The sequence below is a fragment of the Sapajus apella genome, unplaced genomic scaffold (assembly GCF_009761245.1).
Source record: "Sapajus apella isolate SASKATOON/1434 unplaced genomic scaffold, GSC_monkey_1.0 scaffold4, whole genome shotgun sequence".
In the NCBI taxonomy this organism is placed as follows: domain Eukaryota; kingdom Metazoa; phylum Chordata; class Mammalia; order Primates; family Cebidae; genus Sapajus; species Sapajus apella.
Genome location: NW_022436944.1, coordinates 36,524,452 through 36,539,461, shown reverse-complemented (window position 1 = coordinate 36,539,461; position 15,010 = coordinate 36,524,452). Strand labels below are relative to the sequence as shown.

Here is a 15,010-nt window from a genome sequence, read left to right as displayed (position 1 = left end):
CCAGAAAATAGAAAACAAAACAGGAGTTGTTTAGGAAAAAAAAGTCCAGGGTGGCAGAATACTTTTTTTCATCTTCTTCCAGCCAAGGTGTGGGTTATAAGTGAGAGAGAGAATAAACCTATAAAAGGAAATACTGCCTTCTGTAAAAGAACGTAATTCCTGGATAAGTGAAAAAAAGAAAACTAATAAAATGATTTCTTAAAAAGTATGTTCTCAAATGAGAACATCAAAATACTGGGCATATTCTAAATAATACAAGTACTCTTTTAAGTAGATTTGTTTTAAAATCATTTTTTTTTTTCCAAAAAAAAAAAAATGTTCATTTTGTGCTGTGTCTTACATCTACTAGGAAGAGTTAAGTTTGAGATTGGAAGATTTTGTACCAAGTTTTAAATAGTACCACCAGGGAAAATTAGGCAGTTGGTTCAGATGAGCAACAAACTTCAGCTAAAACTCATGGTCTGTGAAACATGCTGCTTATCTAATGCTTCTGATAATTTAGATCTGTGATAAGCCATTTAATTCATGATTTCTCAAAAGGACGTTTTACAAGAACTTTATTCTCACTGATAATTTCTTAAAATTTTTCAGTGATTTCAGAGGACAAGTATGTAGAACCAAGAATATACCACCTCAGTCTAAGTTGTAGAGATGGATTGTGAGCATGTGATTGGCTTCCTTGTTCTTCCAGGGTTGCCAGAGAACCTTCCAGTTAAAACCTAACTTCTATGTAACTTGCCTGTAGAGAGAGGGACAACAGACTTGAGTGTCTATTGCTTGGCAGTTACAGTTTTCATTGTAACCTAGCAAGTTGATGTTCAGGTTTATAAAATTATGGAAATACTTAAATAATGTCCTTTCCTCCAGTATTAACGTAGAGATACGTATATATAAGCAGTCATAGTATAGGAGAAGATAAGGGAAAGATGACAGGACTCTTGCAGTGGCTCACACCTGTAAGCTCAACTACTCAGGAGTCTGAGGCTTGGAGGATCACTTATGTCTGGGAGCTGGAGGCCATCGTTAGCTGTGATTGCACCACTGCTCTCTAGCCTGAGCTACAGAGTGAGGCTTTGTCTCAAGAAAAGAAAAAAACTGTAAGCATGTTATTTCCTAAAACCGCCTCAGAATCTCTTGCAAATGTGATCTTCCTTTTAGACAGTGACAACGTGAATTGTGTTATTTCCTATCAGTGTGCCAATATATAAATATGTAACTTTCTGAATTCTAGATAAGATGCATTTTAATGTTTTATTCTTCATAGAATATAAATCATGTCATTTTTGTCACATTTATCTTCATTTAAAAGCATGCTTCCATGCTTCTTTAAACCTACCAATTTCATTATAAAATCACTGCCAATTAAGTTTTTTAACTATATTTTCTCTCAATAGGAATTTGGAGTGCCTAAACCTTCTGCTGAATACTGGTGCAGATTTCAACAAAAAGGACAAATTTGGGAGGTAGGGTATGATATAATTTCTTTATGGAGCCTAGTTTTACTGAATGACTTGCTTGACCTTCTAACTGGCTTCTGAAAATTAACTGAACAGTTTAGCATCTTGTACGTTGTGATCATGATTCATTGAGAGTCCCAGCTGAAGTCAGTAACTTAAAAATATTTGTTCTCACTCACAGTTTTCTTCTTTGGTCCCTATCACAGCCCTAGTGTACCAACAACAGCCTTGGCCTTATAAATGCCTCTGTACTTGCTCTCCCATAATTATGGCTATGGAAATGTAAAAGCCCCATAGAACACCGTTTTATTCAGGAAACTCACAATACCTGGAAAATGGTGATATAGTTCTCCTTTCTCCAAGTCATTTCTTTGTGAGAGATTTTGCTGCCCATATCTTGTTCCAGAGCAGTAGTAAGAGGGAGGAAATAGGTTATAAATATATATGTGTAATTTTTCTTTCTCCTCTTCTATATAAATCTTACACACACATCCACACATCCCACTAAGTATTTCACAGCAGGAAGGCAGCTGTGAAATGACCGTCTTTGTAGTCATTCAGCAGGCCCCATTGTTAAGCGTTTGTGGTAGCAGTATTTAAAACTACTGTTAAGTCACTTAGAGTAGGAATTGACACAGAGTGCATTAGAACCATACAGGGAAAGAATTGCAGGCAATTGGCATTGGTTTGAAAGATAGAGATGACTATACAAGCAAAACTATATGTGTCAAGAGTTTCAGAATTTTACATAGCAAAGTATATGAGAGGGAAGGGTGTATGTCAGAAGAAAATGTGAATGTATGTCAGTGCATGTGATAGACCCAGTGCAGAAGAGAAGTAAAAAGAATTGGGCATGGTAGGAAATTAGAAATGAATAGAAGAAAATAAAAACTATTTGACACCATAATTACTTTGAAGAACAGACTGCTCTCGTAAGCCTGCTAATGGAAAGAACTAATGACCCATAAAATAAAAAATCACTTTGGCTTTGGAATGCAATATTTTTATAGTGAATTTGCTTTTATAATTATATTTTAATCCAGTTTATATTAATTTTTAGTACTTCAGGTATTCTATACTACAAATAACAGAGGGGGCTTCTGAAGAATATTTTGAGTTTAGAGGCTTCAAAGTAATTCAGGATTAATTGCTTTTTTTTTTTTTAATGTTTCTTCTATTTTTTGTCTTATCCTTTGTTCTTCTACTGAGACATGAATAGAAATTGCTACCTCCGTACTGTAGAACATTTTTATTAATGTAGGGGAAACTTTCTTAAAATGAAAGCTTTCACATTTCTGAGCAGAATGTAAAGGTTATTTAAAAGTCACTCAAAGGACGGGGACTAGGATTGCTACGGCCTGGAGACGATGGAAATAACTTCATTTTTATCTTATTTCATATACTTAAAGGTTCTCTGCCACCTTACTTTCTTCTTCTAGCTTTCCATCTAGTCTTCCACAAGACTTAGTATATGGCAGTCTAAGTCTCAATGTAAATACAGTATTTGTAACTGGAAGGAGTAAGAGTCAACTATGCTTCTGTTTACTAGTTATGCCTCTGGCTTTTATCTTTCTTGTATTAACTTGGACACAAAAGATCTCCACTGCATTACGCTGCTGCCAACTGCAATTACCAGTGCCTGTTCGCTCTTGTGGGATCAGGAGCAAGTGTGAATGACCTTGATGAAAGAGGCTGCACACCCCTGCACTATGCAGCTACATCAGACACAGATGGCAAGTAAGTACCATATAAGTGAGAGTACAGGATCAGTATTTCTATAAACTGGCATCTTCCACATGGATGTTTTTGTTGCAAATCTGTGTTTCCTCTTTGTATTTTTTGTTGATTATCTTTGCCCTTAGTCTGTTTAGGGAAATAAATTGGTTTCATAGTTATTCCTAAATCAGTTATTACTACCTATTCTCAGCACCAGCTTTACTAGCTGCTCTGGTGAAAGAAAGATAAGGTCCCTTCTTGTCCTCCCTGCCAAAAGAGCATCTTAATAATCACTTTCATGTTTTTTTCCACCTGACTTCTCAGAGGCTACAGCCATGACTGTATCATGGGGAAAGGGAGAGAGGAGGTATATGAGCAATATCATCAGAAAATTGGGAAGAGATTAGAATACAGGTATCCTTCAGAGGTACCTGTATTCCAGTTCAGATTTGCAAGGAACCTTGTAAATTGGTATCCAAAAGGTAGTAATTGAACTGGCAGAATCTGGCATGTAGTGGGTACTACATGTTGCTTAAATTAGTAAATTAGATAACAGAATAAGTAAATGTTGGCCATGAATGAATAAGTGAAAACAAGAATAAATGATGCATAAACTGTTTCATAAGTATAGTAATATTCACCTAAAATTGTAAGACCTGCTTATTGTATCTTGATGCATTTTTTTTCTTCTTGGAAGAAAATAAACTCATTGAAAACAGAAAAAGATTTTCAGTGTCTGGTAATTCTCCATGATGTGGGTCAGTGAAGATTAAAAGTATCATTGGCAAAAATAAGCAGTGGTTTCTGGGGGAAAATGTTATAAAATGTAATTCATATAACAGAATTATTCAGTTTTTAATATTTATTTTTTACCCTCAAAATAAGCATAATTTGATTCTTCACAAATGTTAATTTAGTATAAACTCTTTAATTTCAAAGCCATTTTTATAAGTAACATTTTGTTACATTGGATTTGTGGCTGTAATTCTAGGGGGTTTTTTGTTTGTTTGTTTGTTTTGAGATGGAGCCTCGCTCTGTCACCCAGGCTGGAGTGCAGTGGCACAATCTTGGCTCATTGCAGCTTCCACCTCCCGGGTTCAAGCAATTCTCATCCCTCAGCCTCCCAAGTAGTTGGTACTACAGGTGCCCACCACCATGCCCATCTGATTTTTGTAGTTTTAGCAGAGACAGGAATTCACCATGTTGGCAAGGCTAGTCTCAAACTCCTAACCTAAAGTGATCTGCCCACCTTGACCTTCCAGAGTGCTGAGATTACAGGAGTAAGCTACCGTGCCCAGCCTAAAATTCTGATCTTAAAGGCAATAGTAATGTGTACTTTATTTGCAAGAATATGAAATATGTTTTGAGGTAGCAACTATTTAAATAAAATCTATGATAAAGACTGTAAATCTGAAAATACTTCGGTAAGCTTGGATAAGTAGATTGTCCCTAATTTATCAGTTTTATGATGTCAGGATTTGATTTATAGATTTGCTTAAAATAAGTTATACCTAAAGTGACTTTTATCACCATCTGTAGTCCTTTACCATTACTTTCACAGACTGGTTATTGAGTACAGCTCAGTATGAACCAGATTCCACTGAGAGATTGTCCCCTACAGTCCTTTCCCCCAAGAAAAGAATACACTTTGATCCTTCTGCCCTTAAACAAATGCACTAAATCTGAATTCTCATTCTCTCTCTCTCTCTCTCTCTCTCTCTCTCTCTCACATACACAAACACACACACGAATAACATAATTTAACCCATAGTGTTGGAGATTTGTGGTTTCATTTTAAGCCAATCTACTTTTTCTATAGAAGGGTACAATACTAAAATCACTGGTTTTCTCACTGAACATAAACTTTTGAGTAAGCAGGCAGTGACTTTTATTATGTAAATATTTAATCCTCAGTGTGTACACTAAACCTAATATACTGGAAAGAACATTAGCTTTGGGATCAGAAAGAGCCAATTTAAATCTTGGAGTTTCCATACTGTACCTGTTTGAGCATGAGCAAGTAATTGCTAAGTCAGAATATTCTTCATTTGTAAAAGGAAGATGAAACCTCCCAGTTAGCTTGCATAAATGAGACTGTGCATAATCTAGCACTGTTAATTGGAGCCTCTGTTTCCTATGTTTATTAAGTATTAAAATCCTAGAGAGCCTGTCTAATGCTCTCATTTATTGATTCAGTGATTTGTTCCTTGGGAGCCTCATAGAAAGCATAAGCCACAGTAATTGTTCTGGGATGCCAGAGGCATCCTTTCAATAAGTGATTGTTTTGGAGGCTCAAACAGTGGCAATAAAGGATTGATTTATTTTTCTTAAATTGAAAGGTTTTAATTCCCAGGAATAACTTGAGTAATAAGAGAATCAGGCATAATTGATTCATTTTGCCAAAGCAAGAATGAATTGTTTTCTAAAAGAAGAGATTCCTGAGAGCTTCCAATAGCTATTATTTAATAATGTACATTTGCTTGTTTTTTAAATGGTTTTTTACTAGTCTCCGGTCAGCATCACAGTTTCTACCTTTAAAGGTCCCCAGGAAAAGTTATTCTTTATACTTTGGAATTTTTAACAATGCAACATTGGTTTTCTGCTGTTTAGGACTGACATACAGTAATTATAGTTCTGCTCTGCCTTATATCTCTTTGTCCTCACTTTGAGTAAATAATTGGAAAAATACATGAAATCTTTCCTGACTCATTCTAGTCATTCTGCAGGTCACCCACATTGTCCTGATGCCTGCATTCTTGATAGACAGTCATTCAGCAAGTCCTCTGAAGTGTCTTTATTTTACATCATGTAAGAATCCAGCAAACAAATATATGGCTGTTATCACAATATACATATTAAACATGTGAAATATTAATAAAATTATATTTGCCTTTTGCAAAGACATACAGGGCTGTCTTTGAGCAAGATGATGAGGGTCTTCTCACTACATGTGTATAGTATGTATATAAGAGAAGGGAAAGGTTGAGGGCTGTTTTTCCTGATTATCTATAAGGAAGAAATTCCCCTCAGACCAGCTCTCCTGATATAGTCATCATCAGCAGTTGTATTGCTGTATGTGTATATAGATCATTTTATGTCCCTCACAGCCTTAATCAAAGTTGAAGCCCTGATATGTGTTGTCATACAGCTTTTTTAATATTATATATAGTTTTAGAAAATGTTTCATGGGAGACAGTCTCTAGCCCGCACCTCAAAACTCTTCCAGCCTCTGTCCATTATCCAGTTCCAAAACCTCTTCCACATTTTTAGATGTTTGTTTCAGCAACAACCTAACTACGCAATAACAATTCTCTTAGTCTGTTTGGACTGCTATAGCAAAAACCAAAAACTGGATGGCTTATAAACAACAGAAATTTTATGTTCTGGAAGCTGAGAAGTCAAGAACGTCAAGGCCAGTGTCTGGAGAAGGCCCACTTACTCTTCGAGGGCATATTCTTGCCATATCCTCACATAGTAGAAGGGGTGAAAGAGCTCTTTTGGGCCTTATTTATAAGGGCACTAATCCCATTCATGAGGGAGGGCTCTTCCCTCATGACCTAATCACCCCTTAAAGGCCCTACCTCCTAATAACTTTACCTTGAGGTTGGAATTTCACCATATGAATGAGGGTAGGGGACACAAACATTTAAACCATAGTAACACTCTTAGGAAATGGGACCATATTATGGCTTCTAGTGGCAATTTATGTCTGTTTTCAAACTTCAAAAAAATGGGGTCATGCAGTTTTTTTGTATGTAGAAGTTTTGTAATGCTGAGATTTATTCCTATGTGTCTGATATTTTTTATTACCAAAATCTTAAAATTTTTTTTGTTTTGGTATATAGAAGATATATTTGCCTTTTGTATGTGACATACATTCAGCAACCTAGTTAAGCTTACTGTGTATATGTCTGTAAGAGCACTGTGTTTGATACTGGCTCTACTTCTTACTGTGGGACCTTGGGCAAATTACTTAACCTCTCTGTGCCTATTTCATCTGTGAATATGGAGATAATAGTCTAAACTCAGTCACGACTATGTAGAGTTTAAAAGATGTTAGTATATATGAATTGTCTGGAACAGCTCTGACACATCCTAATCTTCCTATAAAGGTTAGTTGTGTTTTTTAAAACTGATTTTTTGGGCTAGGGGTGGGGTGGCAGGGGTGGTAAGAACTGTTACATGCAATGATGTTGGAAGAGTAGAAAGGAGGGAGGGCCTCTGGGAGTGACAGTACCACATCTTTTTTTCTGGCTGAGTGGTCCTTACCCAGTGCTCTGACCAGCCATGGGACACATAAACTTGAGTCAGTCTGAACTTGCATCAGAACTCAAAGTGGCAGGGTTTATGAGTAGTAGGGTAAGAGTAGGAGAAATTTAAATAGATTGATTTAAACTATTTAACCTATGTGGTTAGTGGGGATGATGATATTTAATTTGCCTAACATTGAGGAAAAAATACAACAGAATAATTTGTTGTTTAGCCATAACTATTTTTTCAGATTTTGTGTATATATTTTATTTCAGACACATTATAGAGAATCTTCATTTCTTAATTGTCTGGGTTTTATAAAATGAGCATGTGTTAATGTACAAGCAGAAAAAAGAGTAGACAGACTCTGCTGTCCCCACCCTCTAATGAAGTCCACATTTTCAAGATCTAGTAATTTTATGGTTCAGTATTTTATAAGCACCCTGGTTAACTTACCACTATAACTGATTAACTGCTGTTCCAAACCTTTGTGAGAACATAGAAAAAATAATGGATAAAGAGAAGACCTGAGGTTTAGTCCTTGCTTTGCCATATTCCAGCCAAAGGATTTGGGGAAAGTCATTTAACTTAGTGTCAGTAATCTTTTTCACTTGTTAAAGATAATACCCAGAGTAATTATGAAAATTTATATTGTTTAGCAAAATCTGAAGGATATGCCAATAAAAGAAATTATATTAGTATAAGTCTTGTACTCAGGTCTCAGTAGGCAGAACTGTTTCTGATTTATCACATCTGGAGAACTTGATTAAAGATTTATATTAATGCCCTTGGATAAAATGTTTTTGTCTGTAAATGAATCTTCCTACAGACTTGCAGGCTTTTTCTGCATCCCAGTGAGCACTGTCCTCTAAACTGGGCACCAAGGAAGGCTATGTACAAACAGATTTTACACCCTGACTGAAATACTTCCTTTTCCTGGCTTGTTCTCAGAGCTAGTTTATGAAACAAAACAAAACCAAAAAAACACCAGTCTTGTTACTTTAGAGCCAGACTTGGATTTTGTTTTGTTTTGTTTTTAATCATAGTGATACCCATTTTAATCTTTTTTATTATTATGCTTGACTCCAAAGAATTTTAGCTGGGCCGGGCGCAGTGGCTCACGCCTGTAATCCCAGCACTTTGGGAGGCCGAGGTGGGTGGATCACGAGGTCAAGAGATCGAGACCATCCTGGTCAACATGGTGAAACCCCGTCTCTACTAAAAGTACAAAACATTAGCTGGGCATGGTGGCGCGTGCCTGTAATCCCAGCTACTCAGGAGGCTGAGGCAGGAGAATTGCCTGAACCCAGGAGGCAGAGGTTGCGGTGAGCGGAGATCACGCCATTGCACTCCAGGCTGGATAACAAGAGCAAAACTCTGTCTCAAAAAAAAAAAAAAAAAGAATTTTAGCTGTGCATAAACACCATTTGCACTTAAACGGAGGAACATTTGCTATCATTGAAGATATTACAATAAAGATTCTGAAAGTAATTTCTAAGAGATCTAAAGCATTTTAAGAAATTCAGCATTTAAAGAAATAAGCGTTAGCATTGAAGTAATGGCACTCATAATATTTGTGAGCTAGTTACTGAAAGATCGGTTACATTGCTATAGAATTTCTTTTCATTTGTTTTTATGTGAGTTCAGTGTGATTTTGGAAACTTTTAACAAGGAGTATTTGATTAAAGAATGTTTTCCCCAAATAGTTTAATATTCGGGTAGACATAGTTGAATCCCAGACAAATGATCATTGAATAATTACAAACTTGGAATTTGAACATGAATAGACGTTTTTAGTTGGCTTCTCCATGTATCAAATGAATAAACAGGCTATTTTACCATTATGGCCCAACATCATTGGTACCAAACTAAGGGGAAATTTTTTTATTTCTATTTCAGTACTTCTATTTGCTGTAATAAAATTTATTAGAATTATAAATTGTGGACTATATAATGTGATGGTTGTTGTTGAGATGGAGTCTCACTCTATTGCCCAGGCTGGAGTGCAGTGGCGCAATCGTGGCTCACTGCAAACTTCACTCCCAGGTTCAAGTGATTCTCCTGCCTCAACCTCCCGAGTAGCTGGGATTACAGTCGCACGCCACCACACCCAGCTCATTTTTGTATTTTTAGTAGAGACGGGGTTTTACCATGTTGGCCAGGATGGTCTCCATCTCTTGACCTCGTGATCCACCCACCTCGGCCTCCCCAAGTGCTGGGATTACAGGCTAAGCCTCCACAGCAGCCCTATATGGTGTTTTTAAATTTATTTTTATTATATTTTATTTCAGTAGTTCTTGGGAACAAGTGGTTTTTGGTTACATGGATAAGTTCTTCAGTGATGATTTCTGAGATTTTGCTGCACAGATCACCTGAGCAATGTTCACTGTACCCAATATGTAGTCTTTTATCCCTCACATTGAGTAAAATGTGAGTGATAAAATCTTATTCAGTGTGAGGGATAAAAGACTACACATTGGTTGCAAGACTCCCCAAAGTCCATTCTATCATTTTTGTGCCTTTGGGTCTCCTCATACCTTCCACTTGTAAGTGAGAACATACGATATTTGATTTTCCATTCCTGAATTACTTCACTTAGAATAATGGTCTCCAACTCCAGGTTGCTGCGAATGCTGTTATTTTGTTCCTTTCTGTGGCTGAGTAGTATTCCATGGTGTATATATACCACATTTTCTTTATGCACTTGTTGGTTGATAGACATTTAGGCTGGTTTCATATTTTTGCAGTTGGGAATTATGCTGCTATAAACATGCATGTGTGGCCAGGCGCAGTGGGCTCACGCCTGTAATCCCAGCACTTTGGGAGCCCGAGGCAGGCAGATCACAAGGTCAAGAGATCAAGACTATTCTGGCCAACAGTGAAACCCTGTCTCTACTAAAAATACAAAAATTAGCTAGGCATGGTGGCACACACCTGTAGTCCCTCAGGGAGGCTGAGGCAAGAGAATTGATTGAGCCCGGGAGGCAGAGATTGCAGTGAGCCAAGATTGTGTCACTACACTCTAGCCTGCGACAGAGTGAGATTCCATCTCAAAAAAAAAAAAACAAAAAACGTGCATGTGCAAGGGCCTTTTTCATATAATGACTTTCTTTCCTCTGGGTAGATACCCAATAGTGTGATTACTGGGTCAAGTGGTAGTTTTACTTTTAGTTCTTTAAGGAATCTCCATATTTTCCCATAGTGGTTGTACATATAGTCGGGTTTTTTTCCTCATATTTTTAATATCACAAAAATGAAGTATCTCTTACGAATACCTTATTACCACTTTACACTGTGTATATACCTCTTCTTAGTCCTCTAATTCAGGTTCATTGAATTATGACCTTGATTTCTTGGGGTTTGGTTTTGTTTTACATCCTTTCTTGAGCTTCATGATGAAAAATTTACTTATTCTGTGTTCTAGATAGATAAATAGTAATATTACCAGTATTATGTACTCACCACCAAAACTTTAATCCCGTCCAACATTGTCTGAGTAGAATAGGTGGTGGTGTAGATAGAGACTGTAAAAAAGAGGCTTCATGTATAAAAAACAAAAAACCTGACAGGCTTTCAAGGTATCTACTTTGAATCAAGAAGATTCTTTTATGAATATTTCGTTTGCATTTTTATGATAATGTCATTTAAACGACTTTTTCTTTTTTTTTTTTTTTGAGACGGAGTTTCGCTCTTGTTACCCAGGCTGGAGTGCAATGGCGCGATCTCGGCTCACCGCAACCTCCGCCTCCTGCGTTCAGGCAATTCTCCTGCCTCAGCCTCCTGAGTAGCTGGGAGTACAGGCACGCACCACCATGCCCAGCTAATTTTTTTTTTTTGTATTTTTAGTAGAGACGGGGTTTCACCATGTTGACCAAGATGGTCTCGATCTCTTGACCTCGTGATCCACCCGCCTCTGCCTCCCAAAGTGCTGGGATTACAGGCGTGAGCCACCGCACCCGGCCTAAATGACATATTTTTAAAGTGTGATACATTTATGATTTTTATATTACTTAAGTATCAGAAAAATTATCAGTTTTTAATTTCAGTCTCTTATCATTGGTTGATATTCAAGATTTAGAATTTTCAGTATGTTGTTGTTGTATATAGGTGCCTGGAATACTTACTAAGAAACGATGCAAATCCAGGGATCCGTGATAAGCAAGGATACAATGCAGTTCATTATTCTGCTGCTTATGGTCACCGTCTATGTCTTCAGCTGGTAAGATTCCTGAATTCTTGTGAAAGGCCTGATGTGAGTTTATAGTGTAATAATTTAACAAAAATGATCATAAATGGATCAAGAAACAAATTCCATTTTGTTTTTTAACATTTTCAGAATGTATATATACCTGTTAAAAAGATATCTCTCAGGCTGGGCGCGGTGGCTCACGCCTGTAATCCCAGCACTTTGGGAGGCCGAGGCGGGTAGATCACGAGGTCAAGAGATCGAGACCATCCTGGTCAACATGGTGAAACCCCGTCTCTACTAAAAATACAAAAATTAGCTGGGCATGGTGGCGCATGCCTGTAATCCCAGCTACTCAGGAGGCTGAGGCAGGAGAATTGCCTGAACCCAGGAGGCGGAGGTTGCGGTGAGCCGAGATCGCGCCATTGCACTCCAGCCTGGGTAACAAGAGTGAAACTCCGTCTCAAAAAAAAAAAAAAAGATATCTCTCATTCTCTTTTCCTTTTAAAAAAGGAGAAAATTAGATCTCTGGATAGAGCTACTGATTACCCCATGTCTGTGTCTGCAGTGTTTACTTCTCCTGCCCCTTTAAATAAATATTTCTCCTAAGTTTCTAAAGAACTATAACTGTGTCTTATGTGAGAAAAGTTTCTGTGAGAGGAATATCTTCCACATATATTCAGGGAATTCCAAAAGGCCCATTTATTTCACAGCCCTTCCTAATAAGGGAGACTCTTCTGCAAAGGAAGTTTTTATTTCTATTGGGGTCTCATTCTGAAATATAATACCATCATTCACCAAATTTGCCAAACCAGAAGGAAAGTCAAGGAAAAGGTATTCATGTGTATCATAGATACTTTAGGTTTAAGATTCTTTTATTTAGACTTACCTTATAAATTACATTAAACTTTGCTCCCCTTCAAGGGGAAATAAAATTCAAGGAGAGTGGATATAAAAGCAGAAAAAGGAGGTTGACAATTTAATATAGCACTTGAGACCCTGTTACAAAAATAACAACTGTTTTCTTAGGTTATCATGGATCTTTAGACCAAATTTTAGACCTATGTATATAGATTTGATGTCTGCTGTGATATAAAATTATTTAAAACACCTAACTTTTTGGAGGCAAAGGAAGCACGGGTTTAAAATAAAAGCTAGCAAAGCCCTATGTAAGTTGAGACTTAATATAGATGAATACTTACCAAACTAAATATTTTTGTTTTGACCTTTATTTCAGATTGCAAGTGAAACTCCTCTAGATGTTGTAAGTATAAGTCAATTCCTCCTACCAATTATGTTTATCTTTTTCCTCTCATTAGAGCTGAAGGTCTCTTTGCATAACCATAGGAGCAAAGACAGTGACAGAAATCGTGTACAGAAGGAAGGAGGATGTTTACTTGGTGGCACTTAAGTAGCATTTCCCCCAAACTCTTAGTTTTATAGCCTGTCTTCAAAGCTTTTAGTCTGTGGTCCTTACTACACTTTCATAATATTTGTGTTTTATAAGCTTGCTGAGTTACCAAATACTCTAAAATTGATTTGAACTGGAGATATGGGAGAGAATAATTGCAGTAGTCTATCTTTCTGACATTTAAAATGCCTCTTCTTTTTCAGTTAATGGAAACCTCAGGAACAGACATGCTGAGTGATTCAGATAATAGAGCAACAATAAGCCCTTTACACTTGGCTGTGAGTACTGCCTTCATAGCCAGTTTGATATCTAGTTCACTGAAAATATCTAATACTTGTTGTGTTAACTCAAACTAGTACCATAAACTTTTGGCCCATGTAATAGTTATCATGGAATTAAAATTTTGAGAACTTTCTTTAATTCAGAGAATTATTTAATGTGCTGGGTTTTTGTTTTTGTTATTTCTGTTTCTTTTTTAAAAAAGACAGACAGTGATCCTTGGGCTTCCCCCAGGGCCTTCTGGGGAGAAAGAGGGAGAAAATATGGAGAATATGCCTGTGATGGTGAATTTTAAAATGTGCTGCCCTAGTGGAATGCCTTATAAGTTGCTAAGCAGTTGCTATACACTCACACATTCTGTGGTATTTGTACAATTTTTTGCTTACTTTGTGATCTCGGGGTGCTAACTGGTTGTATGTTCACTGGTCCTTCAGGTGCTCACACTATATAGTATTTGGCTACATTGTCTGTTATATCCCTTCCACTTTAAGATTCCTCTCTCTCTTTTTTTTTTTTTTTTCAGTGTCAGTCACTAAATGGAGAGGGCTAAGAAAGAATGTGACAATTTTTTAAGTCAAATGAGAGTGTATTACCTAAAATTTCAAGTAAATCCTAATCCAGCTTTCTGTACTGAAAGAATTTATGTTTGAGACAAAGAATGTTAGAGTTAAAGGGAAGGGGGTACTTTGAGAATCAGGAGACCAGGGTACCACACTAACTCTTTGTGAGATCTCTGATGTTTTAGTAAAATGCTTGTAAGAATGTATCCTTAATTTAATGTGGAACACTACAAGTTCAGTGATTCATTTGATTGTTTCTTTTCATATTTACTGTTATTTTTTTTTATCTTAGTATTCTCCTTGCATGTGTTCTGACACTGACATATATACATTAAATTTTCTATTTCTCCCTACTGATACTTCCTATCATGTCCTAAATAACTAAGAAAGAATTCTTGAAGCTTCCTGCTTGTTTGCCCTTTGCATCCTTAGAAATACCATCCCCTCTTCTAGACACACATAGTAAATAAGTCTTTGAAAGGGCAAAGCCAGCATGGAAAAAACAGCCATTTTACTACTGATGAAAAGAAATGAAGACTGCGCAGCATTAACAGTAGTAGCATCATTCTCATTCTTGAGCTTTTTCTAGGTGGCAGACTATTTCCCCTTGGGGAGATTCAACAAGTAGCATATTAAAGATTCCCAAAAGCCCTGTAGTCTTTAGGACCTAGTTAGTTTAATGACGTTGTTTCTTTAGAAATTTCTCATTTGTATTCTCCCCACCCCTCAACTTGGCAGGTTTCTCTTTTTGTGTTTGTAAGTTAATGATGTGCTGTACATTGATTAGTAGGTTTTTCCCTCTCTCTCTCAATTACTATTTTTTGGTCAAAGATTTTGTATGTGTATATTGTGGTAATGGTAGAAAAAAGAAAGCATAACATAAAACATACCTTCTTAACCATTTCTGAGTGTACAGTCCAATAGTATTAATTATATTTACATTACTATGCAACCATCTCCAGAATCTTTTTATCTTGTAAAGATTAAAACTAAAACTCTGATAATACCAGCCTACCTTCTGTTTCTATGGATTTGACTAATCTAGATACTTCATTTGAGTGGAATCATAACAGTATTTTTTTGTGTTGTTTGGTTTATTTCATCTAGCAGATTTCATCCATGTTGTAGCATGTGGCAGACTTTCCTTCAT

At 36.7% G+C, this 15,010-nt stretch overlaps 1 protein-coding gene across 15 annotated transcripts in view; it reads left to right on the top strand.

Moving 5' to 3' along the window:
* ANKRD28 (ankyrin repeat domain 28) overlaps positions 1-15,010 on the top strand; it is a 198,113-nt gene that overhangs the window by 156,633 nt on the left and 26,470 nt on the right. For all 15 annotated transcript variants that reach the window (XR_004262917.1, XR_004262928.1, XM_032258975.1 and 12 more), the window contains 5 exons: positions 1,395-1,463; positions 3,054-3,194; positions 11,532-11,643; positions 12,848-12,874; positions 13,225-13,299. Coding sequence is in view for 13 of the 15 variants with exons in the window: in XM_032258975.1 (XP_032114866.1) it covers positions 1,395-1,463; positions 3,054-3,194; positions 11,532-11,643; positions 12,848-12,874; positions 13,225-13,299 (424 nt within the window). In the remaining 2 variants the exon portion in view is untranslated. The remainder of the gene's footprint in view (positions 1-1,394; positions 1,464-3,053; positions 3,195-11,531; positions 11,644-12,847; positions 12,875-13,224; positions 13,300-15,010) is intronic.